We start from the raw sequence: 26535 nt of genomic DNA, 5'->3' as shown, positions 1-26535 counted from the left end.
TTTCTTATTCGGCTCACATAGGTCTGACCAAAATGTCAGAGGAATTGTTTTTAAATAGTAGTAATAACAGTTGGGGGAAGCTGACTCACTGGATGAGAGTCTCTTGTTTTTTCAAGTCCAAGGAAAAAGTAAGTAATTTCTCAGTTGCACGCTGCTTTCCCTCACTGGCTTACCCCAAATTTTCATCAGTGAGATCAAGACTTGGACTCTTAACTTCCATGGTYGTCAGCTACGTGACACACCATGTCAACAAACGCGGTGGGAGTTGTTTTCTAGAATAATATTCCTCAGCTTTAGAAGTTCCCTTGGCTAAAACACAGCTCAGATGTTGTCCTGTATAACCAGCAATCCCAGCACCAGATCATGCCCTTTTTGCCAAGGCTGATGCTCCATCCTAGACAGTCAAGCAGGACACATTAACAATGTGTAACTACTGTTGGTTGGTTCTCTCCTTGGAGTGACCRGACATATTCTCTTGCTGTATTTGCTCTAGCCAGATCCCACCTCCAAGTTGCATGACTCACTTTGGCCTCACCTCTCACAGGAGGCTCCCTTTCTCCTTTGCCTTCATCACCTTTCTYTGAATATCTTGCTTTCCAGAGCTTGGGGTTTAGCCATAGGGGTTGTTTTAAGACATATAAATGAGGTAGATACATGTCTGCACATACACACCTATATATCACAACAGGAAACCTCTTGCCTGCTTTTTTTCTCTTTCCCTCTTCCTTTATTTTGTTTTCAGTTATCCCGGGAAGACTGTTCATTGGCCAAACACAAGGGCACTTTCTTAACATTTTGCTTGGTATTTTTGCTTCACTCGAAGGAGCCAGAGCTGCAAATGTCAATATCCCGGTGAAAAAAGAATTGCTTCTTGGGTTAGTTTCATCCATCCATCTCCAAAAAGGGAAAATGCAAGCTAAATACATTCATTAGAATACATGAAATGCACTGTATGGATTGCTGAATGACAATAAAGAGGGCAAGAGTGTCAAATCTGGTACAGGCTGGTTTCAGCAGACCCTTAAACATTTTCAGACTTKTACAACTCACTAAACAGTGACTTTGTGCTAGCACATGTTTAATTTTACTTTTCCAAATACCACTTTTTTGGTAGGAACACGTAGGAAAATGCTGGCCTTATTAAAAGCAAATAGGAAAAAAAAKGAAAGAAAACTATTCCTTTTGTTTAAAACAAGCTGAACTTTATCACTAGAGAAAGAAAAATGTGAAGAYGGTTATTTAGTTTTGTGATGAAAAATATCTTAGAAGCTCAGAAGTTTTCTATACATGCTAATATGACTGTAACTTAAGGTGACAGCTGTTTCAAAAGTGGGATGTTCTAGCTGAGAGTATTTTTGGTATTTTTTTTGCAGCTCCCAAGAATGAAAGAAATAAGACTCCTGCTCATCGCTATATTTGACAGCACTTTGTTGCTTTATGTGACTCCTACCCGTTGTGTTTTAATGATTTTTTTGCTTTTTATGTGCAAGTCTTTGAGCATAAGATCAAGCTACAGATGCTCCCAGGGGACTCAGACAAGGGTCTGAAATTACTCCAAATTCATAGTTTGGGATGTGTTGTTATGATTTCAGTGTTTTCTCTTACTGAAAACTCAAAAAGCGGGTGACARCACGAGCCTTATCAACTGCTAGTGCAATTTGTGTTCCTGTGTCCCCTGGTCACCAGCCTGGAGGTCCTCGGTGGCCAGTGCTGTGGTTGAGGAAGGCGCGTGTGCATCTGTGTCCCTTTGAAGGCAATGTTCAAACCCTCCGTGCCTGATTACAGCTCATGGCCTGGGGTTGCATTTCTCCTTCGGTCCTGGCAGTGGCTGGAAGAAAGGCCTCGAAGCCCTGTCTGGCTGCCAGATGCCAGGCAGGGTCCTGCAGGCCATCTCTAACCTTGCTTTCTTTTCCTAGCTATAGTGGAACCCAGTTCAGCAGCACTGCCAGGTATAGTTATAGGGGAGAGACTTTACAGTAGCTTCTCTATAAGCTGAAAAATATCAAGTAAAGAGCTAAATAGGAAGCTGTTTAATACAGTAAGTCAGAGAGAAAACAAACACCTTTTCTCTATGTAAAGGCTAAATTCTAACACCAAACCCTCTGCTGGGGGATGTACTTACTCCATCTCATCCTCCACTAGCTCTAAAATAGGTGCTTTTCATTTGATCTTCTCTATCTTGATATAAAGTGTTTCAGTATTTCAGTCTGCTCATGGGCACAACAGGCTCTAGCAATCACATTCCCAAACACCGGGAGACTCAGGACAGTCACAGCTGTGTTTTTTTCATTTTTTTCATACTTGTTTTTTCCCTTCAGCCTCCAATTTCCTTTTCTGGTGCCTTTCTTGACCCCTGGGAAGGTGACAGTCAGTGTAGCACTGCACTGAATCTCTTTCCCAGCGTTGGAGGGAGGTGACGAGGTCTTTTTGTGACAGCGTCTTCAGGGGATGAAATTTGCTAACTTGATGCAAATCACCCTTATGAAACAGCTGAGTGTCCTGGGCCTCTGTCCTAAAAATATTCTACATGCATGGCTCTGGTGCRTTTCTTTAATTTCCTCTAGTCAGAGGCCAAATCATCTGAAAATATATCCATTTCTAGTTGTCCTGTGTTACGGCACAGCTGGGGTTRCTTAAAATCTAGAGGGCAGCATTTGGCTTAAGCCAGTAGGTCTTAGTATGTCTTTGATTTATTATTCTAGAACAGCCTATCCCCTCTTCCGTCCTGTGGATATTGTTTTCTTTAGTTTTAATGGGAAAAAAAAACAGAAGAAGAGTGACAGAGCTTTGCTCTTGCGCTGTTCATGTTGAATGCAAAGTAGAGGTCTAGGCATGTGGACCCCCRGTGTCTCCAAATCAAAAGGGTTTCCCCGCATTTACTACTCCCTACGGATGCCAAGTGATTTCAATGGAGCCTTTGGAGAAACCTTGCATTGCACAGCCTTGTGTAGGACCCTTCAAAACGGGAGACGAAGGTTTTGTTCGTCTATCTACGGCACTGCGATGGTGCTGTAGGGAAGGCTCGCCTGCTGTGGCACCTCATACGGGAAGGACAGGGAGTTGGGAGCCATCAGTGCCGGAATTGTGTTTTCCCAGCTCCATAGCTCTGCTCCTGGTACCGTAGGTTGATAGTCTGGGGCCAGTTCCCCTCTTGGCAAGGCTGGCAATGCCAAGCAGAGGGCAAAGGAAAGCTATMGGGGCAGATGTCTGGCTGAGGTAAATGTGCAGGATGAAATTCTAGTCGAGGAGAGTTAAATGCGCATTTCCTTTTGGCCTCAGTTATTCTACAACTTGGAATGTTGAAGAGAGAGCGGGGGAGAGCGGCAGTTTTAATGGGAACCATAACGATGCACATTGCTGCAAAGCGGAGGAAGCAGGTCTCTCTAAAGCATGGCGCTGGTTCAAGTCGGAGATGACTTCGTAATTCCTGAATCTCTGCCCCCAGGAAACGTCTGCTGGACGCCGGTTCCCTCTCCTGCTGTGGCTCAGGATGCAGTGAAGCCAGCCCAGGAGTGCTGGGGAGATGGGCCTGGTCATAGCTCAGCCTTAGGGGCTGGGGAGAGAAAGTCTCCGGTTTGAAAGCAGCCCTGGCACCTGGCTCGGAGTCCTCCGAGGTCAGCTGGGGTCTCTGGATCACGTCTCGTAATAAGGAGCCGTTGTTGTTTCCAGACAAAGAAAATAAAACTCTGCTTTTCTTCGACTTTGTGGATTTTGTTTTTTCTGTTTTCAAGGAGGAGGAGAACCTCAAGGGGCATTTCTTTGTTTTTTCCCCCTGAAGATTAAGCTCTTGGCTGAAGCCCATCTCTCCTGTTTGCAGGCCCTGAAGTATTTTTCCTCCCTTTCCCTTTTGTGCCCACAGAGGAGACTGGCTGCTCGTTGCCCTCTGCTATCCCCGGGAGGCCGTTTTCCACGTGGTGGCAGATGTCTACCAGCGACGCACGGGGACGGTGCACAGCGTGACGCACTACGAGGCTGTTGCCACCCGCGACCATGTTCTTGGAAGCACCAGTGAGAGGCTCTTCTTCTTCGACCAGGCATCGGGGTGAGTGGAGCCACGTGGCCAAAGCTGAGGAACCTCCTTGGATACCCCGGCACCTCCTCAACCTCTCTCTCCCTGTTAAAATACTGTGTGACCATCTCATCTGCTCATTTTGCAGGATTTCAGCCCAAAATGCAGACAGGAGCCTCTGATCGAGGTCTGCCTCTGCGCCACTGAGCAGAGCCTTGCGTTCTGTTAAGAAAATGGCTTATTTTGTGCGCAGTCCTATGTGCTTGGTGGTATCCCGGCTGCTGGTGGTCATATTGCTGGGTCTGGTGTAAATACTTAGTTAAATCTRTTCATCCCAAAGGACCCTGACAGGGAGTCCTCTGGTGACTCCAACCAAGAGAGTTTGGAAAATTGCAGCTGCTTTGTGCTGATGCGAGACTTTTAAAATTAGCACTGGCAAAAAATAGTTTGTTTTGTTAAAAGAAAGGAGAGCATCTCAGTGCATCCCTCTTTTGAAGCGATAAAATGAGTGCTAGAGAACATGCACCGGTTGCTTGTCAAGTCCTACTCAAAGAAGTCCTTTAAGGTAGAACAGAGGCGCTTCTGTGCCCCAATTCCATGTGTGGGTCTCCGGCAGGTGCCACCTGGCCCTCGATGCTCCGATGGGATGTGGCTGCCTTGAGCAAGTCCAAAACTTCCYCTAGGCCAGTACTTACCAACTACTTATCTCCCTGTCTTTGAGGCTTGTTGTTTGGAACTCTAGATGCCAAAAACTCAGCAGTACCAAAAATGAGTAATATTAATACTACCCTTGAAGGAATCTAGAACACCTTTGGTTATAAAAACATATTACGAAACTGTTTCTCAGTCAGCTAAAATAGTTGGGGAGGAAAAGGCTGTTTTTGTGGTCTAACCATGGGTCCCATGATGCTTTACCTAACTAAACAGCTCGTTTGGAAATCAATCCACAAATGCCAGAATTTAAAATAAGATGGGGTATTTATTCATTCAGTCATTACATGTGAGCAGTTAGGTCCTGGAAAGCCTTCCTTGCTAGTCAGGCCTTGCAGATAGGCAAGTCTCCCCTCCCATGATAGGAAYTGTGAAACAGCAATTTACTAGTTAATCTTCCTCTTTCTTTTTCTTGGACCTAAAATGTCACCCAAGTTCTGTAAATGGGTTGTTTACTAGTGAAGAGTGGGGTAAACAGTTCCATGTGTGGGTCTGTGGGGCAGAGCCACGGGCTGCCAGCAGCCATCTGGACCTGGTATGTGCAGGCCGATAGGCCTAACCTAACTGCATTCTGGCAGTATCAGCCTTTGGGTTCTTTGTTTAATTCAGTGTTGCTTTTTTTAGCTTTCCAGAGGATAGGAGTTAGGGGTTTGGCGTTTTTTCTTTTCCTGTTGTTTTTTAGACGTGATTTCATAATAAGTGGGATGTTTCCCCCCTTCTTTTTTTAACCCCACGTGCTGGGTCCTTGGCRAGCAACCAGGCTTACTCATTCTTGCTTCCAGAAAATAGAAATAAATATTTATTTTCAAAAGGAAAAGAAAGGAAAAATGCTTTTAAAGCTCAGGCATCTTTTTGATCCCAAAGCCGAGCTGAGCTGTTTATATAATTTCCTCGGCCTGAACTGCAAACTGAACGCGACTGAAAACAGCTTAGAACAGCTCGGAAAAAAAGAGCTCAGAGGGATGGAGGATCTATCTGCTTGGTGTGCGAGYGAGGGCTGGGCAAGGGGAAGGTTAATGCAATTGAGCAAGTGCAGACCCTGCCCCGGTCAAGCTTTCCTCTGAACACAGGGCGGCTCTGACCCCTTCGTTTGCTCTCCCTGGCAGGTACCTGTTTGTTCACCTGCAAGCCCAYGGGGCGCGGGAAGGACACAGCTACTGCTCGGAGCGAGGCTGCGAGCGCATTAAGATCATGGCAGAGATGTCCAGAGCGGGACCCTGGAGCTGTGGCCCCAACCCCTTCCCGGAGTCGAGCGTCCGACTGGCACCTCCCCGGCACCCCGTCGTGTCCCGGCGCCGGGCCGGGCCGTGCAGGGCGTGCGGGGCTCCTCAGGTACCTCYTGGCAGCTTGTGAGAAGCACCTGGGTGGGCAGTGGTTGTTGTATCTGCACAGAGTCCGTTCATCTCCGTAGTGTCCAAGCGCTCGTAGTCTTCACAAGTGGGAATTCCGACTTGCTTGCGAGCCTGGTCAGCATCGTGTAACATAGATGGAAGGATGTTGAGGGGGTAAATCCTGCATTGTGGCTTCGGAATCATACAGATTTTATAGACAGGCAAAATAGCTCAAGTTCAGATTTGACTTTTTAGCTTATTTTGTGAGGGAGTGGACTGCATGACCTCCAGAGGTCCTTGCTGACCAATATTGCCATGACTCTTTGATAAAAGCTGTTTCACTAAGGAGCACTTATATGTGAACAAGAACTACAATCTGAAAGAGTGAATTCTTCAAGTTTTGCAATCATAGATATGAGTGTTAGTACTTGATGTCATTTTGCTGATGAAATCTGGCTAGCCAGCCAGTTTTTAAGTTTCTGTCTTTCACATAATTGCAGCTCGCTATAACTAGCAAGCCCTCGATCAAGTATGTAAGAACACAGATCCAGTCCCTCAGCACAGCTGATATACAAAACCACTTGACGTCCACGTTCATTAAGGTACATGTTTTACCACATTTGACATGGTGATTAAACAGGGAAAACTTTATCTCCAATGAAAGTTTTTGCAAAATCTGCTGAGCCTTGATGGGAGGAAATGGGATGTTCCACTGGAAGATCCAGCTGTATTGTTCTCCTCTGTAATTAGCTCCATTAAAGCAGCCCGGGAGCTCCTATTCTATTCAGATGAGGATTTGAGCCTTTCAGAGGGGAGAAAAAAGGCTTTTATCACCTCAAAAGAAGAATTAACGCCAACCCTCTAATATAGAGGAATGAGGAGAAAAAAGCTCACCAAAAGTYACTGTTTGCAAAGGAGCTAGGGGACAAAAACAAGTTTGTTTTTCTGATTCTCTTTGTGGGTGCTGCACTAAAAAACAAAACAAAACCCTATATTTTCACTACTGAAAGAGTTTGGAGTTGTCAGATTGTCTCTGCACATCCCTTACCTGTCTGTATGGATGGAGAAGGGCAGCTATGAAGCTCTATGTCCACTAGGTTAATGCTACCGAACAGCAGTCAYTGCTACGAGATGCCAAGCAAAGCTAGTACAGCGTCCTTAGGGAACTGGAGCAGCCAAGAGTTCTTGCCATGTGAACTGGCTGCATTGTCAAAACTTAATTCAAAACCATTAGCAAGGGGGAGTTATTTGAGGAGGCATCCTGCTACCTGCAAAGCCTGCGTGCACCTGGCGCTCACAGGCGCTTTGCTTGTGGCGGAGCCTGCTCATCAAGTTGGCAAACCAGGATCTCCACAAAGCCTCTTTGCATTTTCCAAAGCTTCAGTTCAARCCACTGTTTTCCAAAGGAAGTTTTATTTTAGACTTTTATTTCAGACGCATGTGCTCTTAGCTGAGTCAAAGGCTGGGCTAGGAAAACAATGACGAGCAGTGTTTGAAAGAGGATTCGTCTGCTCAGCCTAGAAAGGTTGGGGACGTATAGAAAGAGCGGGATGAGGGAGGGAAGTCCCGCACTACTGGTTTCTGGTTCGTGTTTTGCCAGATGAAACTCAGATCTCAAAAAATATTTTAAGTGTATAATCCAAGCTTCCACAAGGCTTGAATTAATTTTCTTTTTGAGGAGGGGCAGCCCCATTTTCCCTGACCCTGCCCTCAGCTACGTGTCCCCACCTTATCCCATGTGTTGGCACAAGGACTCACGTAGCTGCGGAGTGATGGGGAGCACCCCCAGGAGGCTGAAGCACCTCGTGGTGCCCTGATCCTTCTCCTGGTGCAGGACCCAAGCCTTGGGCTGGTGTGAGGAGGTGTTGGGAGCATGCAGTGAACAGGCAGACCTGCAGCAGGCTGTTTTCTTGCCACCTGCCTGTGTTCAGGCCACTGATCTGAGCCCCGTCTACATCTAGAATTCAACATGTTGCAGCTTGCTTGCCCAAGGGGCTCGGGACAAACAGCACCACGGTGAAGGACTTAGTCCATCTGTGTGTCCTTGTCCTAACTCCCTGCCACCCACCCATGACCCAGACACTTATGTTTCCCTTACCCTTGACCTTCTATTGCACTCACCATCCTGTTCAGCCTCCCTCATCTTGCMGGAGCCTCTTTTTAACAGTTCTCTTTCCTGTTCACTCTGTGTGTTCCCTGGAGTCATTCTCATGTCTCACAGGGGGATGCATTTGAGCTCCTGGATATTTGAAGACTTTGGAGACTACATGGAGTATGTGGTGTGTGGCCTGGACTGAGGTGTCTCCCTGCCGTGGCTGGGCTTGGAGGAGGTTGTGCAGTGTCTGTCTCTGCAGCTCTGCTGGGCTCTAGGGATGTCCTGGGGATGCAACAGGGCCAGGAACCTCAGGGAGCCTCTGCTCACTAACCATGAAGATCATGGGGCAYCATGAGAGATGAAATCTGAGCAAGAGCCCTTGCTATAAAAAGGTGGCAAGTATGAGCCGCTTGTGCTAGATCTTCCTCGAGGCACTGGGAGAGTACTACAAAGAATAAATATTTTGTTTTTTAAACTTTTTGATAGTTATGCTGCCAGGGAATAGAAATGTCTTTTTTGTTGCTTCTATTCCCCCTCCACTGTCCCASCACATTTCCTTTGCTACTTGGTCAAGTTGCTTTTTGCTGAGCGGCAGAAAACCCACATGAAAAGAATCTGTATTAAGACTAAACTAAGCATTTTTCTCCTGGGATTCTCAGCTTCTCAACTTTATCTTCCTAACGCACAAAAAATGTAGATGACCTTATTCCGCACRTGTTTATCCCCCTTTTGGCTTACCAAAGTCAGTGAGAAATAAGATTTTGCCTGTCTCCTGTGACTCACCAGTTGTAAGTGATTTCACTTCATCTGTACTGATTACACATTAAAATTATGGGTTGTAAAGGCTTGGTATTGTACTTGCTTGTAACTTCCATCTTATGAATAAGTTCCTCTGTCATTGACTGTCTGCCTCCTTAGAACTTACCTCTGTTTTTGTTGCAGATAAATGATAAAATCTTCCTGTTCAGTAGCCATGGGATATTCTTCGTGGTGCTAGATGCATGTTCTGGAGCAGTCGTGAGTAGGCGGCACTTTGACACAGTTAGTGGTGAAAATGCTGCCAATGCAATAAGTGACTATGTTCAAACATTTATAAAAGAGAGGTAAGCAAAGTGTTGAAAGCCCCATTCATGTAGCAACATGTGGGTGACAGACAAAGAAAAGAAAAATCCCTACTTTCATACCTGAATCTGTGCTCTGGAAAAATCTGGCAAATATGAAATATATTCAAACACCAAAACTGGATGAGATAGAAGAGAAGCACTGTTTCTTTAACACGCCTTCCCAGATTGGAGCAGACAGAGGCAGATTTTCCATAAAAATGGCAATTCCTTCTAAATTAACAATTTTCCAGTATGGTGTAGGTAAGGTCCTTGCAGTAGCATTTGCAATTCTGTGCACTTACCCTGATGGCCAGCGATTTCCTAGTGGCTGATGATGCGTTTTTCCATTTCAGAAAYAAGCTGGCTTCTGTTTATTCTTGCTGATTGTTTTTGCATCTTTCAGCAGATGAAAAAATCTCAGGCGCCGACTTTGCCAGTACGATTTTCCCGGGCCAGCCACGAATAGGCCTGCCTGCCTGCCGGCTCTGTTGCTTTGAATGTGCGCTGGCAAAGGTCTGGATCATCTCTGTTTGTGTCTGTTCCACATTCCTTGTGGTTTTATGTGTCGCCACATAAACACGGAACAACAGAGATTTATAGATAAATTCTTGGCTGCTGACAGAAGCAGGTCAAATAACCAGAACACAGACTTCCAGTCCAAGACATTTCTGAGCAGTTCATGACCAGTGATCTGAGTGCTCCAGAGTTGTTATATCTTCATTTGTGCACRTGTGTATGTCTCTGTATGTAAAGTGCATAAAGTGACAGCTATCCCTGTCGTGACTGTACTTTTGGCTTGATTTTCTCCTATTTTGCAAGTTTGGGCATTTAACTGAATGCAGTCAGTTGTGCCTGTAATTCTTGACAGGTACAATTCACTGAGGGCTTAAAGCCCAGCTGTGAGGACCCTGCTCAGACTGAGCGTGATTCAGATTTAATTCAGGAGCATACTTAAAACAAGTTTAAAGTTCCAAGAGCTTATGTGTGCTTGAAAGCAATGGAGTTTAAGCATGTTCTTGAAATTGAGCAGGTTCTTCAGGGTTTTTCTAAATTGGCACTTAAAAGTCTTGCAGATGATTAACAAAAGTCATGTTTTGTGATCATGCAGTAATTCCTGCCCTTCTTTTCAGATCAGTTGTTCTTGTGGGCTCTAGAGGCATCACAGAAGTGCCAGGGAATTCTACAATGTCTGTCTTCACCAGGTTAGGTTCTGCAAAGCCTATTACCTTCCATAAAAAAGGTAAATGTATTAATTCAGCCATGTTTCTTTTTGCCTCCAAATTACTGATGTTTCCCTTGCCAAAATGTACAGATAAATTCCATGGTGTTTATCAGTATACCTGCTATTATAAACTATGCCAATGTAGTCTACTAAAAACTTCTTGCCTTGGGGATGGTCAGAAGCAGAAGAGTTATCTTAAGTTTTTGACCCTAGCTCTGCAATAAGAAGCTTAATGCTACAGATTTTTCATCCTAAAAAGAGCCCATTTTTCCAATTAAAAATAAATAATTTGATAAACATTTGATAAAGACTCCAACTCTAAAATTTAAATGCTTTACATGGGAAAACAACTGTAAATGAAAAGGGTTGATGAAAAAGAAAATAGCCTGAAGTGAAATAGGAAACTTTTTTTTTTTTTAATGGAAGGAAAATGAAATCACTAGTTTGCGAAAGTTCTTACCATATATTTACCTTGRATTGCCGTAACTTCTTGTGGAAGCTCGGGGTGCAGGTAGCTGCTGTCAATACATTGCCCTTACCACACTGGGTTTCCTACTGGAAGCCGTGTGGCTGCTGAAGTCCAGGTTTAGAGAATTAACTCACGCAGTTGGTAAGGAAAACAGGACAGCAATCAGCCAGATTGGTCAGRATTCATTTGTTATTTCCGAAGCAGAGATCAGATACAGAATTGGCAGCATTTTGAGCTCCTTTTTATGTTTTTTTTCTTTTTTTTTGTTTCTATTTTACTAAATTTTTGGCCCAAGGTCTGAGGCACATTCCTATTACTGTCCCTGGCAGAGGAGAGCAGAAGCTTTACAGCCAAGACAGTGATTTCCCTTTGGTGCCCACTGTGTTTCCGAGTAGCTGATTTTTCTCTCAACATTTTAAAAGGAAAAATTTGAGGTTTTCTTTTTCCCTTTTTTGTCTTAAAACTTCAATGCGTCATTCTTTCATGAAAGCCCTGAATACTTCTGGAATTTTTTGATTAAAAAGTAATCTTGTTTTGTTTGTTTTGCCAAACTTTTTTTTCCCGCTGAACCACCTGTGCTGCTCGATTGGCACTGCACTTAGGGGATCTTTTATGAGCTTGATTCTGCCTCCAGCCTCAACCAGAGCATTAAAAGGAGCAGCCAAAGCACCCAGTGCAAGGGACAAAGCAAGGAGGTGCCAATGGCCTTCGCCTTGCTCAGGGTGTTGTGAGAGGAAGCTGTGCTGGACTAATCCACTGTGTTGCTCCTGTTAGGCTTTTTGCAAGAGCCTGCTCTATCCTGATTCCCACTTTGGGTAGTTATGTTCTGAATCATTAGCATTTTTTTGCTGTTTTAGGTATGTTCTCTGATTGACTCCCCAACTTTGAACATGATTTTTTGCTGGAYTGCGTAAAGCAGCCGCTGTGATCTGCTCTGGGGGAGGCTGCACTTCAGGGAGGTTAAAGCAATTCTCCTAAGTGCATATTGCTCCTAGCTAAGGTAACACAAAAAAATAAAGAAATAAAAAATGATCCACTTGACACCAGAGGGATCAGGATTTAGGGTCTTTTTGCCCAGTTTTGCATTAACCTCATTCAAATTAGAAGTGTTTACAGGAATAGTCTTGATCCAACCATCTGCAAATAGCCTTGGGACACTTTGCAATGAAAAGCATAATATAAACACAGGACATTATTATTAAAATCAAAGAAGTCATAATGCCTTTGTACTTTGTGATGACAGAGAATGGTAATAGAGATGACACAGGGAACAGTTTAGCCGTAGCAGGAGGAAACTGATGTAAACTAATAAAAGAAGGATTCAAAGCTCCTAACCGTTTTCATGTAGTCAAATATGAAAAAGTACCAATGCTTAAAAATAAAGAGTAAAACAATATTTCTGCTTGCTCACATCTGGGAATCTAGCTTGGCTTACTGAAATACCTGCAGGTCTGTGCTGCAGTGAGATTATGGCTTCAGTGAGGCTTATTCTCCTTTTCATCATTTTTTTTTTTTTTTGTCTACTTAATGTTCTGTTATTTTAATCCAAGGGAAAAAAAGAAAAAAAAAAGGCCCAAGAAGTTTCTGTGATGTGAGGAGTGAGTCCATGCTGTTCTGCTAATCAGTGAACTGATCCAAGCAGAGGGTCACTCTCTTTGTGTCTGTTTTGCAGGGAGTTTTGCTATGCTTGGCTATAAAGGGCAAGCCAAGCCCTCCTGGATTAAAATCCTTAATCAAGCTGCTTATCAGAAAGCTGCTTCTCTACAGCATTACGTTCCCCTGAAGCTGAAGGAATATCAGTGTTCAGGTGGTGCTGAGGAGCCTCCGGAACGGGCTCTGTCTCGGGACCACTCGCAGCCCAACTCTGCAGAGACTGCAGAGCTGCACGGCTAAATCCCGCTGCGTCCCCGGCACGACATCGGCCRGGCAAATCCTACTGTTACCAAAGCCTGCCAGTGTTTTTACGGAATTGTAGCGAGCCAGTGTTGTCTATTTGTATATTTTATAATTAATAAATATATTCTCAAYTTATGGTCTGCGGCTGAGTGTTATTTTTAAGCAGTGCCTCGGAGGACAAGCCTGAAGGCTGCCCTTCTCTAGGAGATGAGAAGTATTTGAACATATCTACTCTTTGGTGTAAAACAGTAAGTTYTGAAGGGGAAAAACACTCTTCAGAGTCATAAGAACTGGAAATGAAACTTGGCATGGAAATTTTAGCGGCATCTGGGGAAACAGATGAACTGCAGCAGAGGTAGGAAATTCTCCATTCATCCCATTTTCCTTATGATAATGTCTGCATTAAAAAAAAAAAAAAGGAAATGTCCATCTAATATTGCTCCAYAGGTGAACTCAGGTTAATAAAACCTGCTTACGTTGATGGATAAGCCTGCACTGATCTTACAATAATATCTTCTAATCAAATTGAAAATATGTGGCAAAACAAGGAATTATAAATGTGTTTCTGTCTGTAGCTAATGACTGGTGAAATGATATTTGCTCAGCTGATGTGAGTATTTAATTAAAGACCAACAGGAATGAAAACCAGGATAAAGCACATGCTGTGTAGGGCAAAATCTTGCGTTCCTCTTTCCAGACAATGCTTATATTGAATTCCTTCTGCCTTTGAGGACTGGACAGCTTCTGGTATTAGTAGCTTACATTCTTTCTTCTTCATTTATGCTGCTGGATTTTTTTGCAGTAAAGAGAAAACAAGATCTTTGAGTACAAAATAAGAAAAAAACTAACAACCTCACTGACTAAGGTTAAGGTACAGAGTTATCCTTCAATGACAATATACTTGTTTTGGTTTGAATATGATGTTACTTGGAAAGAGCAGTAAAGGAGAGAGTGATTTCAAATATCTGTGTTTTTGTCACAGACTTCTTTACCAGCACAGAAAACATTTCCAAAATGCTCTGAACTATCAAAGCCAAAGAGATTGATATATGAAATGTATTTAGGTATCGCTGAGTGCTAATGGAAGTGGCACTGCATGGAAGAAAATCTCCAAAATCTTTCAAGAGGGAAGATGTCTTTTTTTTTTTTTTTTTTTTTTTTTTTTTGATTGGAGGCAATGTGCTCACTATTTCTGTATTGACTTGGTATGAAAAGCAGGATTGTCGATACAAGAAGGAAAAAAGCACTATTTGTTAGAAACAAAGAAAGAAAAAGAGAGCCAAAGGCAAATGAAAAGATGAAATTCCATGGTGTTCCTTTGTTACTGTTGACTTGTCTCCTACTAAACCTGCATCCAAAATCTATGCTTTATATGTACAGAAATCAAAAGGATTTCTGCCAGTAAAAGACACTGTTTGTTTCAAACTGAAATCATTTTGTATTTGTACAATATTGTATTTCTACAATAACCAAACATCTTTTGCCCTAACCAAACAACTTTACTTCAAGATGACTGGTAAAAAGCTTGTATTGGATCCCTTGCTGCAGTTTTTTTATGGCTGTGCTTTTGGCCTGACAGGTTTGTAGTGTTTTAGCAAAGGATCAGCATCTTTGTGGTCACCCTGGGAACAGTGTATTTTCTTGAGTGCTCTAGGATGGTGCTATGGCTTTGATTGGTTTGGCATCCAGGTAGAACAGAGACAATGGCCAAAGTTTTGATTCTTTAGACAGGGAGAACTTTATCTCTGTCTCTGCACATGAGGCAAACCAATAGCTGATAGATCTTGTCTAGCAGAGAGAAATCTAAAGGTTGGTACACCACTGTTGGTACACCACTGCTCAGATATACAGGTGAATGTGTGCATCCCTACGTATGCCTTCATGTCTATATCAGGTACATGCAATCCACATCTGCATGTAGATCTGTGTAACATTATGGACTTTTCTTTATGGAGTGACATGTTTTCTTCCAGCTCTTCTACTAAATGTAGCTGACCTTTTTCTTCCTGTGTGTTGTATAGTGGGAGCCTCGCATTTCAAGGCTAACCTTTATTTCGCTTGAGGCTTACATGACCAATTCTCCTTTCCTTTGAATTCCTGACAGCTGCATGCAGGTTTTTCAACAGGTAGGTGGCAACTTCATTACTAACATCCCGTTGTTGCTTTGAAATTCTCAGAAATGGCCAAAGAAATTGCTGCAGAGAAAGGTTAGAGTTCTGCTGGCTAGACTTTTGCTCCCTGGTGAGTAAGTCGTTCTGGCATCCACGTGCGCCGTCCAGCTGATGCTGTGCCACAGAGCTGGATCTACACTCCTTTGCTGAGGTGCTTACGTTCATCAGATACCTAATGCCCTTTGGTCCTCAGGGACCGGGAGGTAAAAGGACACCTGACAGGTTTACAGGGACAGGCAGAGGAGAGGAGCAGCCTGCAGCTCCATCTCCACAACAGGTAGGAGGGATGGAGCTGGSTCTGGCAAGGGGATATTTTTTGCTATAAATGTGAGGAAGTCAGTGCTGGTGCTCGGAGAAGGTAATGTGAAGTGGGATGTGGTGGGCTGCTCCATCTGGAGCAGGCACCACAGGAGCCCTTGGTGAGGCAAGCAAGGATATAAAGAGCTGGAGCAGGCTGGTCCCGACCCTCCAAGTAGCTCTCTGAAGTCCCTTTGAACTCCTGCTAGTACCTAATTGTTATGATTTCTGAGGCCATTTGGGGGAAGGAGGAAAGCAAGATGTTTTTGGCTGTGAGCTTTAGCCCAACATTGGAACAACTACTTACAGAACCAGCTCTTTATTTTCTTGGAGATTTATTTGATAATCTGTGACAGGTCCAGAGCCTGGATCCCAATAAAACCTTACAGAGCTCTAACCCCAGCCTGAGACTAAACAACTGGCGAAGGAAGAGCTTGGTGAAGGAAGGCGAGGAATGTGCCTAAACTTCTGAAAAATCTGGCATCTTCCTCCTGCCACAGAATGAGAGCAAATGGCAAAAGTCCTGGAGAGGAAGGCATGGAGCTGTGGTGAGCCAGAGGCAAACAGCAAAGTACCACAAAAGCAAAAAGAAAAATATTTACATCCTGATGCAGATATTTGAGTCGTTAAAAGCAGCAGTTTGAAGAGGACTTAGGATGCTGTGATCCTTTTGAGCCACTGCACACATTTTCCTTACCTGGAGAGGGAAAACAGACTTCAAAACTCCAAAACACTCAGCAGAGGCTACAGTCCCTCCGYGGACGCTGAGGACGATGCCTGCAAATGCTACTGCTGAGTTTGGGTGCCCCAGACGTCCGTGTGTGTGAGGCTGCAGTGGTAAGTGCAGAGCGGGCGTTGCCCTTCTGTTGTGCTGTCGTGTTCGGCTCTGGGCTTTCCTGGCTAAGAGCAGGCACTCCTGCGTGCTCAAGGCCACGTGGACTGTGTGTGTGTGTCCTATAGCCTGTCCAGACACACTTTGGTAAATTAATGCATTGACGACACGCTGCCTTCCTGATTATCCCCCAAGCATTTCTGCCTAGATACCCGGTAGCTCTGGCGCTCTCTGAAAGCATAAGACCCACTGTATGTTGAATTATTCTCTTTGGGCATAGTAAATTCTGTATGTCCTGAGCTTCAGAGAATGGGGCTCAGCTTCCCGTTGCTTTGATGCTTTGAAAACTTCATGCAGTGGGCGAGAGTTTAGCGCAGTGAAATGTGGAGCACTTCAAAAGCATTTGAAACTGGAAGTCAGTCAGCTTCTAATGGGCGGGATGATGTGAATTGCAAATGATTTTGTTTTAGCCCAGCCAAAAACTTCTTTTCCTTTCCAAGGGCTGTAACCTGTGAAAAAATAATTCTGAAAAAAAAACCCCAAAAAACCACATAGTTGAATAATTAAAGGCAAATTATTTTCCTTTATTTATGGTCTAAAACTATTTGACACTATTATACTAGATTTGCAAGCACTTTAGTTCCCTTTAATTTATTAATTCTAAGAACCTCCCTCTAATGCCAATTTCTTATTTTAAATATGTTTTTATGAATATCGGGAATTAGGAAACTTGCAGTCGTGTTTATATATGGGATGTGTGAGCTGAACCATCTGCCTGGTAGGGAGGGTTTGGAAAAATTTATAGAGAATTCATTTTTTTTGTAGAAGTCAGATCAATGCTTTGCACTTAATAACTGATTTTATTGAAAAGTAAGGTCTGATCCTGAGTTTAATCCGTCTCCTCCATTAGTCAAGTGCAAGCTAAAGGTGGCAGGAGCAGCTCCGCAGCTGTGYTGCTTGTGCTGTGATTAGGAAGGTGTTTTCCTTACAGATCCCTAGAAAACATGTTTGTTTATTTGCAAGGCTGTCTGAGGGCTTTAACCATGCTGGCGGACCAGTGGGCCAAGGCTGCCCCTGTGCAGAGTCCAGGACAGAGCCTTGATTTTGCTCTCCCAAGTCCCACTTTGCTGTGCTGTTCCAAAGCCCTGGCACCAGGACAGCATCCATGTCACTCGGCCATGGCACCTGCAGGGAATGCCGCCTCTCCGGGGAATCGCTTTACCTCTTTGCCCTTCAGCATTATCTGCTCCAGGCTGGCTCAAGCATTAACCCTGCAGGGACTGCAGTGGATCAGGCTTTCCATCTCCAGCATGTGCTTTCTAGTACAGCTCTGCTACCGGCACCTGCGGTAGCAGCCAGCTAAGTGCTAATGGTTTCCTGTATCTACTTTTAGCATTGTCTGCTGCTATTGTTCCCTCTCCGCCGTGATCCAACAGCTGGGAATCATTCTGGAGCGCGCGCCTTGCCAGAGCTGGGGGCGCGTGTCCCGTGGGCCCTTGCCGGACGGCTCTCCGTGCCTGGATGAGGAAGCTTTCCTCACCCAACAGAAGCTTCACAGAGCGTTTGGGAAGGCTTTGAGCTGGGCTCGGAGGACCTCCGTGTGGCCCCTGGTGTGGCAGGGAGCCCAGCCCATGAAGGGAGTTACTGCCAGGAGCGSTTACCTCAGAGCTGAGCTCAGCAGCGCTGTGGAGCAACAGCCCGATTCCCTCACAGCGCCGAGCGCGGCCTGATTCCGCGGCCTGATTCCGTCATGGCGCTGAGCATGGAGCTCACGCGGCGGCCACTGACACRGGGTAACCAGCTGCTCTTGAGGCCTCTCCAGCAGGAGACGTTAATGAAAGGGGTTTCTTTCTGTCCTCTTCTTAGATGAGGGAAATTAAACACGACTGCTTGTACCTTGCTTGGAGGGGGCAGGGCAGATGCTAAATTGAGTGTTTTCAGAAGAAAACTCCTGGACTTATACTTTCAGCAGGGCTTTACTAGCACTGTGCTGGCCAGGCTGGATCAGAGGAGGCAGCATTGGTGGTAGCGGCCATTCCTGGCCCACTCAGCTCTCAGCCTTCCAACCCAATGCCAACATGGCCCATAGTCACCCTGCAGCAAGCTCTGCTGCACAGAGCTGTGTGAAGCGCCCTACCTCGCTCATAAAGTAAGCAACATATAGCAGRCCGTACACTTGCTGGAGCTCAGCATACACCCGATGCCTCTGGAAATGAGATGAGTTTTCAGTGTCTCAGTGCTTGTTTTGATCTCTGCTAATGAAGGCGGGTGCCATCAGGGAAGAGTAGCATGAGATAGTGAGAGCCATTTGGGACTGGTAGTACTGGGCAGATCTTGGACTTAAAGGAGGCAGAGGCTCTGAGACTCCTTGTACTCTTTTCCTACCAATTTGCTACTGGTTATGGACAGAGATGGATTGGGAGCTGGAGGGATTACTGTGCTGACCTGRCAGGGATGTTCCTCTGAGTTCACAGGTTTTATTGGACCACAGAATTTCTTCACTGCTGTCAAAGTAGCAGGAGAGCCAAGGCCTGCTGTCGCAGTCATAAATTCAGTCCCTTCTCTTCATTTCTATGAAATATAATATCACAGGATTGTATTATAAAATCAACACCTTGCTGGATGGAATTTTATTTTATGCAATGCTAGTAGGCACTTGTGTCCATGTACAGATCTCTCTTATCTATAATGACCATTCTGTGATATTAACAATATTACTGTTTTTTTTGCTATCATTAAAGCAGGGTCTAGTGGCTGCATTTACTGATTACACTTTGCAATAATCATTAACAAATCTTGATGTTTTAATGGTGGTTGCTGTACTTTGGGTGTAACTCTCATAATGTTCTCTAAAAGAGCCCAGCTTATCAAAAGAGACCAGCTGATGGTTAATACCATTAAAAYGTCAGGCACGTGCAGCCTGGTTCTGGCACAAATTCCACAGCGATGCTATTGCTCTCTGATAATGTATATCATTCGAAGTTATTGCATTTCTAAGTGCATTCCTCTGTTCTACTGCTCTGTAACAGCATTTCAGCACCTGATAGACTGTCTGCACTGGGCCCCAGTCTGCGCCGTTTCCAGAGCTCACGGCTGTCAAATGCACTGCACCAGGGCAAGCAAACATTTTCCTGCTGCAGTGTTTCCTGGCAAATCTGGTTCTGATGGTATTTTTCATACCTTGAATGGTGGTTTGAATGTGTTATTGTACTTTGAACAGTATTAGTTTTGTGAGATTATAGATGTATTGTGCTTACACTGTAGAATTTGCTCCAGACCACATCATATTGTTCTGTTTATCTTTTCGTTTCTCTGTTTGCTCATTTTATTTTAAAAAGTGATATGAAAACTAATATGTGGGTCTTGTCCTAAAGAAACTGATCATCTTGCAATTTCTTTGAATTGCTTTCTTCCCATGTATAATTAAGCCATGAAATGCATACATTTATGCTATTTGAGCATCGCTATGTGATATGACAGATACTGGCTTCAATGATAAAACCTAATGGAGCACATGTGAATTTTAAATGGTGCCTCATGAATATAGCTCATTGAACACTTGCAGAATTGGATCTCCTTGCCTCAGTGTGAATATGCATGTCATTAAATTGTCACCATGGGGTAGAGTTGCAGAATCAATCAGTTGAGAATGTCGGGTAGAATCACATTAATCCTAACTTTGACTTTCATGACGTGGCTTTTTTGTTTTTGCTAGGCTGCTGGCTACTGCAGAAATAAAAATGACATTGGGGGCAGCTTTCAAAAGTTCTGGGCTGCCAAATTAAATAGAGAGTGTTTCTTGGATCTGAAGTCCAAGAAACTGAAAGTGCAAGTACAGTTTGGCTGGACGGTTCACAGACCACATTTGGTGAAAATGTGTGGGTGGAAGTGGGGGAGAAAGGAGGAGGTGCCCTTGAAAGACCCCTTCTTGCGAACTTGCCACTCTGCAAACTCCTTCCTAGTTGTATTTCATTACTCTTTTGCACATGTGAATATTCAGATCTAGAGAGTCTTGACACTGGAAGTGTTTATGCTGCATTCCTAAGGAGTTTTTGGTTACATCTGGTGGTTGCTTTCTGTGTATATATTTGGATTCCCAACTGGTTTTATTTTAGACCTAACAAAGGGTGAGGAGCTACCCTGGCTTTGTTGCTCTGCCCGAGATATTGCAGAAGTGGCTCAGAGGCCTTAGCTACTAATCTGAGCAGGAGTGGAAGTGCCTGTCAAAAAAAAAATGGATATAACCTTCTTTGCATAGCAAATGGGTTTGTGACCTGAAAGAAAAATGCCTTTTTTCTTGCTATTCTGTCTTTACAGGGGTCCRAAGAGTTGGAAGTACTGAAGAATGGCTTTGCCTACCTCCATTCGACTGGCRGAAAACTCTGTTCTGCTTCTGTTTGTAATCTTCACCATAAGCACAGGTAAGCTTTCCAGCAACAGAGGGAATAAGCGCATGGTCCATAATAATAGTCTTAAATAAAGACATTGCTCRTACAGATTGAGTGATTTTGCACTATTTAATCCAAGTTATAACRAGATGATAACATGGACGAGGTGATGGAACTCAGGAGGAAAGGTATTTTTAGACTTACCCATCTTTGTGGATTAGAGCAGCAGGAAGGCAAAGGTGGAAGGTGCTGAGCAGATGTCCTCAGGCGTTTCAGACTGTGCCTAGCAGCAGGACAACCAAACCAAAGCAGCCATTGCAAAGAAGTAACACAACCAACCTCAGTTCCTGACAGCTGTGCTTGTGGGAGGTGACATCTGAGCAGTTTAGTGTATGTCCAGGTACATRTGTGGAGAGCAGAATGCTCTTGGTGTGACTTGCTGTCCATGCTGATGAAGGACAGACCCTAAGATMGTGTGAAAGCGAAGTGGTAGATGCATGTTCTAAGTAGAGCCTTTTGGGGGTTTTATTTGCTTAAAACAAAGAGACCAAATGTTTTGCCCAAATGCTGCAGCCACACATCAGCATGAAGTAACCTCGCATTCTTTGAGCCCTTTTGATCAAGAAGCAAAACCTCCAGCTTGTTCCTTGTGCTAGGTAGAAATCGTGATATCACTGTGAAGAAGTCATGGAGAGGAAGAAAACAAGTTGAAAGGGGAAGTTTGGATGGGCTGAGTGGACAGTGTGGAGTCCTTTGATGCCTAGGCTGCTGCTGGTGCATGGCCAGGGTGGTGGCAGCCCCGGCAAGGAATGCRTCAATGAATTCATGAATCCAGGTCCTATGATCTGAACTGAATTGGCCTTTACTTATGGTCATCCCAGTTGTTAGGGTAAATTCCTTTTGATTTGCCGTTGTGTTTTGCTGTCTCTTGCTCTCTCTTTTCAAATAATGAATTCTGGGGACAGAGATCATCATCTGAATCTATTGGAAGTCCTTTCAGGTACTGGCATGGCTAAACAAATGAAAAAGTCAGCAGATATTTTCTTGGTCAGTTAACCTAGTTGGTAAATTTCACCTTTATGTTTGGTTCAGGGCTTCTGATCTTATTTGTCTTCTTAGTGTAAAAAATTTTCAGTTATCCTTATTTCTAAAAGWATAACAGGTCATATTTTGAATTCATTGTCAGTGTGCATTTCTGAGCATCTGTTTACAGCGCAAGTCCCGTTACTGCCCCAAATATTAATCTTTTCCGACTCTTATTAATTCTGTGCATCTCCAGTGGGATCCAGGAGCCTCCTACTTACTTTTCTCAATTACTGTAAATCAGAAGCAGAGCTGTTAACATTAACAACGTGCTTCCAGTTTTCAGCTGGCACAAGCACTATCAAAATTAGGCTCTGGATGTTTATCATTTGACTAGCTACCCAGTGGATTATTAGCTCCCCTTGATCAGGTTGCTTCATTTGTATGGAAGAAGTCTACAGAGAGCCAAGGCATCTGTTGCACACATGAAATGTCCTTTGCTTACCTTGAAGAAATGGCATTTAACAGGTCCCTGGAGACATCCAGGCAGTGGCTGGTCCAGTTTTATTGTTATATTGAGACGTGGAATTGGTGGAGAAATCTGAGGAGGCAAACCCAGATGGATGGGTGTTTGAGTTGGAGATGTCCCCCTTGTTTCGCAGCAGCAGTATCTGGACAGCAGCTCCTTCCCAGCTGCACTGGCTCTTGGACACATTTCCTTGCATGGACCCACACTAACCGTCTTTTCCATGAGCTGAAAGCTTTAGTATTCGTGGGGGAGGTGGAAATCCCAACCGAATTGAGAGTCCTGGAAACCTAACCCTGCCAAAGCTTACCCTGCATCTATAGTCCTGTAGTCTTTTAGCTTTAAAGAAAAAATCTGGAGAGCTGGTGAAAACTCTCAGCTCGCTCTGAGGGCAAGGAGGACATTGTTCAGACTTCCACTGACTTSAGTTTCCGAGGATTAGGAAGGTTTCTACCACTAGAAAATATGCATAGCACGTGGGACTCTCACACTTCCAAAGTGTCATTGATTAGAGTAAAACATGAGGCTCACATATCCAGTGAGATTATATCAGGGAAATATTTTATCTTAGGTAAATATTTATAACATGAGACTCTTGGATGGAGCAGTTTAGACAAACACGTCATGGCAGTCAGAAATCAAAACGTGTGTGGAGACTAGTGATGTGTGAACCTGAAGAGAATGGCTCCTTATCAGCTTTGTCTGAAAGACCTCACGAAGCCCAAGTGTCTCTTGTGGGATATTCCTCTTGCTCTCTATTTCTGGTTGGACTGRTAGTTCCTTGATCCTTAAGTGTTCTTGACACTTAGAGCACTTTTATTTCCCATCCCCAAGGAAAGCAAGGTATGCAAACAAATTTAATTCTCTTCTTTACGTTGAATGCAGCTTTTCAAACCTTAAAGTTATTTTGAGGGCATCAGGTGGCATTTTTGAAGGTGGTTCTTGTTTTAGTCGTTCATCGTCATCTTCACAGGCTTCATGTCTGGGCAGTTATGAACAGAACTAAATTGCATCTTTTTCTCTGGTGTTTTTCTGGGCTCAGCATCCCTCACAAGGGATGCATTGCATGGAGAAGCTGGTTTGCCTTTGCTTCCAGAGTTCAGTAAATTGTGCGTCGTGAGCTGTTGTTCATTTTCTTTTGCAAGGCCCCCCTCTACTGTACTCTACCCTGTGTACTATAATCGCAAAAATATCGCTGCATTCCTGGGAGTCAGCAAGAAAGGGTATGAGAACCATCTTGTAAAGATGCACAGATAGGAGCTTTTCTGCCTTGCACTGAACAAAAGATAATTGTCCTTGTTCTTCATCTACATCCAGCAGAAGCAGCTGTGGAATGTCCTGATAAGGATCCTGAGCTAGAAAACTGGAACCCAGGTCACAATGAAGAAAACCACGTCGAAATCCGTAATGGCAGGAAGCTCCTTCTCTCATCTTCTGCCACTGTCCACTCCATCCACATCACAGATGGAGGTAAAACAGTCTACCTCCATAGGGGCGAGGTCGAGTGGAGAATAATTTCTATTACAGCTATTTAAACCATAATTCCCTGTATAACGCTAGATGGGCTTCCTGCTGCTTGCTGGTAATTAGATGGCTACTGGACAAACCCAGCTTTAGTTTGGTACAAGCGTGGGTGGTAGCTGAGATGATATCAGTTCTTTGGCCATGATAGTTAACCTGTATGTTGCTCTTACTGGAGAATTTGCAAAAGTACTTCCAAATATTCACTAGTTCTACTTGTGCAATTTGCTTCAAAAACATTTTTTTAATTAAATTATTGTGCTGATAGCATCATAATGAAATAGTTGTGTTCTCAGGGTCTCAGGACAGGGCAGATACGTATGTGCCGCTGTCTGTAAAGACAGAGTCAGTGTTGCTGTGGTGCTGGCRTGTACAGCTTTTATTCATCCTGACTCTGAACTTCTGCCTCAGATTTGAATGAAGTCTTTTTCCATTCAAATCTTTATCACTGTATTCAAGTACTGGGCTTAATAAAAAATATGTAATGTCTTTTGGATTTGGCCTGGGAGCTACTTTGGGAAGCCYGGCCAGCATATCTCAATAGCTTAGATGAGAGCTCAGCACTGGCTTTAGCACGACTGTATCTCAACCTTGGATGAATTGCTATGAATTAAAGCAAATGACATAACCTTTTCTATTTAGGAAAACTGGTCATTAAAGACGATGTACAATCTATCATTTTGCGTGCTAGACATATACTCATTGAAAATGATGGAGAGTTACATATCGGCAGTGGGACGTGCCCTTACCAAAGCAACGTGGCCATCATCTTATATGGGCGGTATGTATGTACAATAAATATAAGTATCATCTTAGAACTTGCTAGGATATCTCTTTCATACAGGGAATTGTAAATGTTCCTTAAAATTACTTTGTCTGAGATGCACTTCAGTGCTGYGAGGGAGGTTCACTAGCTTGTTGGACCTTAAAAAGATTAGCCTTTAAAAATGATAGTTTTGTTTCTGGTTTCTTTTCCTATTGGTCATGTCAGATCATCATATACCTTGTGACAAACTGATTACTAGTTTTTCCAGAATAGGTGTAAAGCCTAATATGCATTTCCTTTTAAGATTTGTTTTTTATTCTGAAAAAAATCTCTTCCTTTAACATCCTTTCTTTTTATGTAAGAGTCGGAAGCAAGTGAGACAAAGGATAAGAAATTTCTATGTTGCAGAACACTACAGGATCTCTAGGATTTTCAAGGATGCAAACCCCAACCTACTAATTCCTAGTTAGAGTCCTAATTTCTTGTGGAAATTAATTGAAAAATACACATGTGGTGTTCAGTCTAGGTTTCATATAATTGGTGTTCCAGATTGCTGCTAGTCTTCAATAGCTGTTCATATTATTTCAAATATTGTATCTTCCATGGAGTGTGAACAAYTGCTATTTCTTTGTATTGTTGAAATAAATGCATTGCAAATCATGACACTTCTCTCCTGGGCTGTAGCAGAACAAGGAAGGAGGTTTTCTTGACTGTCAGATTCTGAAACCAAATTGGATCCTTTCTTCTCTTCCTCTTGCAGAGCGGATGATGGCAGCCAGCCAAATCCCTACTTTGGGCGAAAGTATATTGGAGTAAGTAGGGGTGGTACTCTTGAGATCCATGGAAAGAAGAAGTTATCCTGGACTTTCTTAAACAAGACTCTGCATCCTGGTGGCATGGAAGAAGGTGGCTATTACTTTGAAAGGAGCTGGGGCCATCGAGGTGTCATTGTCCATGTTATTGACCCAAAGACAGGAGCAGTTGTCCATTCCGATCGGTAAATCACTTTAAAACTACCAGGGTCTGAGGGTCTTTGGGAACAGCATCTCAGTAAGATTAGGGACATGCATTTCAGCATTTGGTTTAAATGGGTCTGACTGCATGTTAATATACAATGCCTTCTGGTAAAGTAATCTCCATAAGAATGAGTAAGGTTAATGTCTTGCTATGCTGTTAACTGGAGCTTAATCAATTCACTTGGCCAGAAACCTCTCACATATCTTTGTACACAAAGTAGTGAACTCTCCTGATCTAGCTCATTTTCCAGTGCATGGGAAAATACTGATCTTGCAAGCGATAGAAAAGGGATGATTTCTTTATAACATTTGCTTGTCAATACAAAAAGCTGTGGTCTCGTGAAGTAAATGTTTTGGGGTGTTTCTACCGCTTTAGGTTTGATACSTACAGATCAAGAGGGGAAAGTATACGTCTTGCCCAGTATTTGGGCAGGGTTGCGGATGGCATGATCCTGTCGGTTGCAGTGAACGATGAAGGATCCAGAAACTTGGACGACACAGCCAGGAAAGCAATGACCAAACTGGGCAGCAAGCATTTCCTCCACCTTGGGTTTCGGTATGTGCCTGCAATGCCAGCTCTACCAGCACAGAGGCTCTATTATACTCTTTGGGTGCCCAAATAATTCCACTCCCTCAAAGGCACAGGGTTCTTCATAAGGAAAAAGGAAAAAAAAAATGAGGGAAACTTTTCAATATGAAGTCTTAGCACAGTTAATTGGATAGTTTAAGATGCACTCAGTGTCTACATTGAGCTTTTTATTAGCAAGCTGAGGAATAACATATGATTCAGATTAAAAAGATGCATTTTTCCGAGATAGTAATCCCACAAGTTACTCATTCYTATTTATTTGCAAGCTGTTCTCCCAGGATTTGAGAAGTATGTCTATATCCACAGTGGACTGGATGGATTGAACATTAAGGAGACTAGAGGAATTACCATATAGCCCTAGCTAAATGCATAGAGACATGCATGCAGTATGTTCTTCAGCTCATCCAATCATATTCTGGGTGTTGTGCAGCACAAAATTTAGCGTTCATTAAATTTATGCTTCAAACTGTAACTACTTCTGCAGCCAGTTTAGTGTCTATGTTGGCACACCCACTGATTTTGAGAATACTTTTTCCCAACTGTAGCCATTTTATTTTTTTTTTTGTTTAT

At 43.6% G+C, this 26535-nt stretch overlaps 2 protein-coding genes across 3 annotated transcripts in view; both read left to right on the top strand.

Annotated features, from left to right (window-relative positions):
• The window catches only part of LOC112949997 (cell surface hyaluronidase-like), a 49959-nt gene extending 36997 nt beyond the window's left edge, over nucleotides 1-12962 (top strand). The window contains exons 19-24 of the mRNA XM_026042468.1: nucleotides 3860-4042; nucleotides 5827-6052; nucleotides 6552-6653; nucleotides 9089-9249; nucleotides 10380-10489; nucleotides 12613-12962. Coding sequence (XP_025898253.1) covers nucleotides 3860-4042; nucleotides 5827-6052; nucleotides 6552-6653; nucleotides 9089-9249; nucleotides 10380-10489; nucleotides 12613-12833 — 1003 coding nt within the window. The 3' untranslated portion in view covers nucleotides 12834-12962. The remainder of the gene's footprint in view (nucleotides 1-3859; nucleotides 4043-5826; nucleotides 6053-6551; nucleotides 6654-9088; nucleotides 9250-10379; nucleotides 10490-12612) is intronic.
• Nucleotides 1-26535, top strand: part of CEMIP (cell migration inducing hyaluronidase 1) — a 107570-nt gene that overhangs the window by 33385 nt on the left and 47650 nt on the right. Inside the window, exons 2-6 of one of the 2 annotated variants that reach the window (XM_026042465.1) lie at nucleotides 20454-20557; nucleotides 23394-23543; nucleotides 24237-24375; nucleotides 25121-25357; nucleotides 25753-25932. In XM_026042465.1, the coding sequence (XP_025898250.1) occupies nucleotides 20482-20557; nucleotides 23394-23543; nucleotides 24237-24375; nucleotides 25121-25357; nucleotides 25753-25932 (782 nt within the window). In that variant the 5' untranslated portion in view covers nucleotides 20454-20481. Of the gene's footprint in view, nucleotides 1-20453; nucleotides 20558-23390; nucleotides 23544-24236; nucleotides 24376-25120; nucleotides 25358-25752; nucleotides 25933-26535 lie in introns of both variants that reach the window. The other variant, XM_026042464.1, reaches the window with a different exon arrangement.

The sequence above is a fragment of the Nothoprocta perdicaria genome, unplaced genomic scaffold, assembly GCF_003342845.1.
Source record: "Nothoprocta perdicaria isolate Ctin4 unplaced genomic scaffold, notPer1 scaffold_302, whole genome shotgun sequence".
Classification (NCBI taxonomy): domain Eukaryota; kingdom Metazoa; phylum Chordata; class Aves; order Tinamiformes; family Tinamidae; genus Nothoprocta; species Nothoprocta perdicaria.
This window is presented reverse-complemented; position numbering and strand designations above follow the sequence as displayed.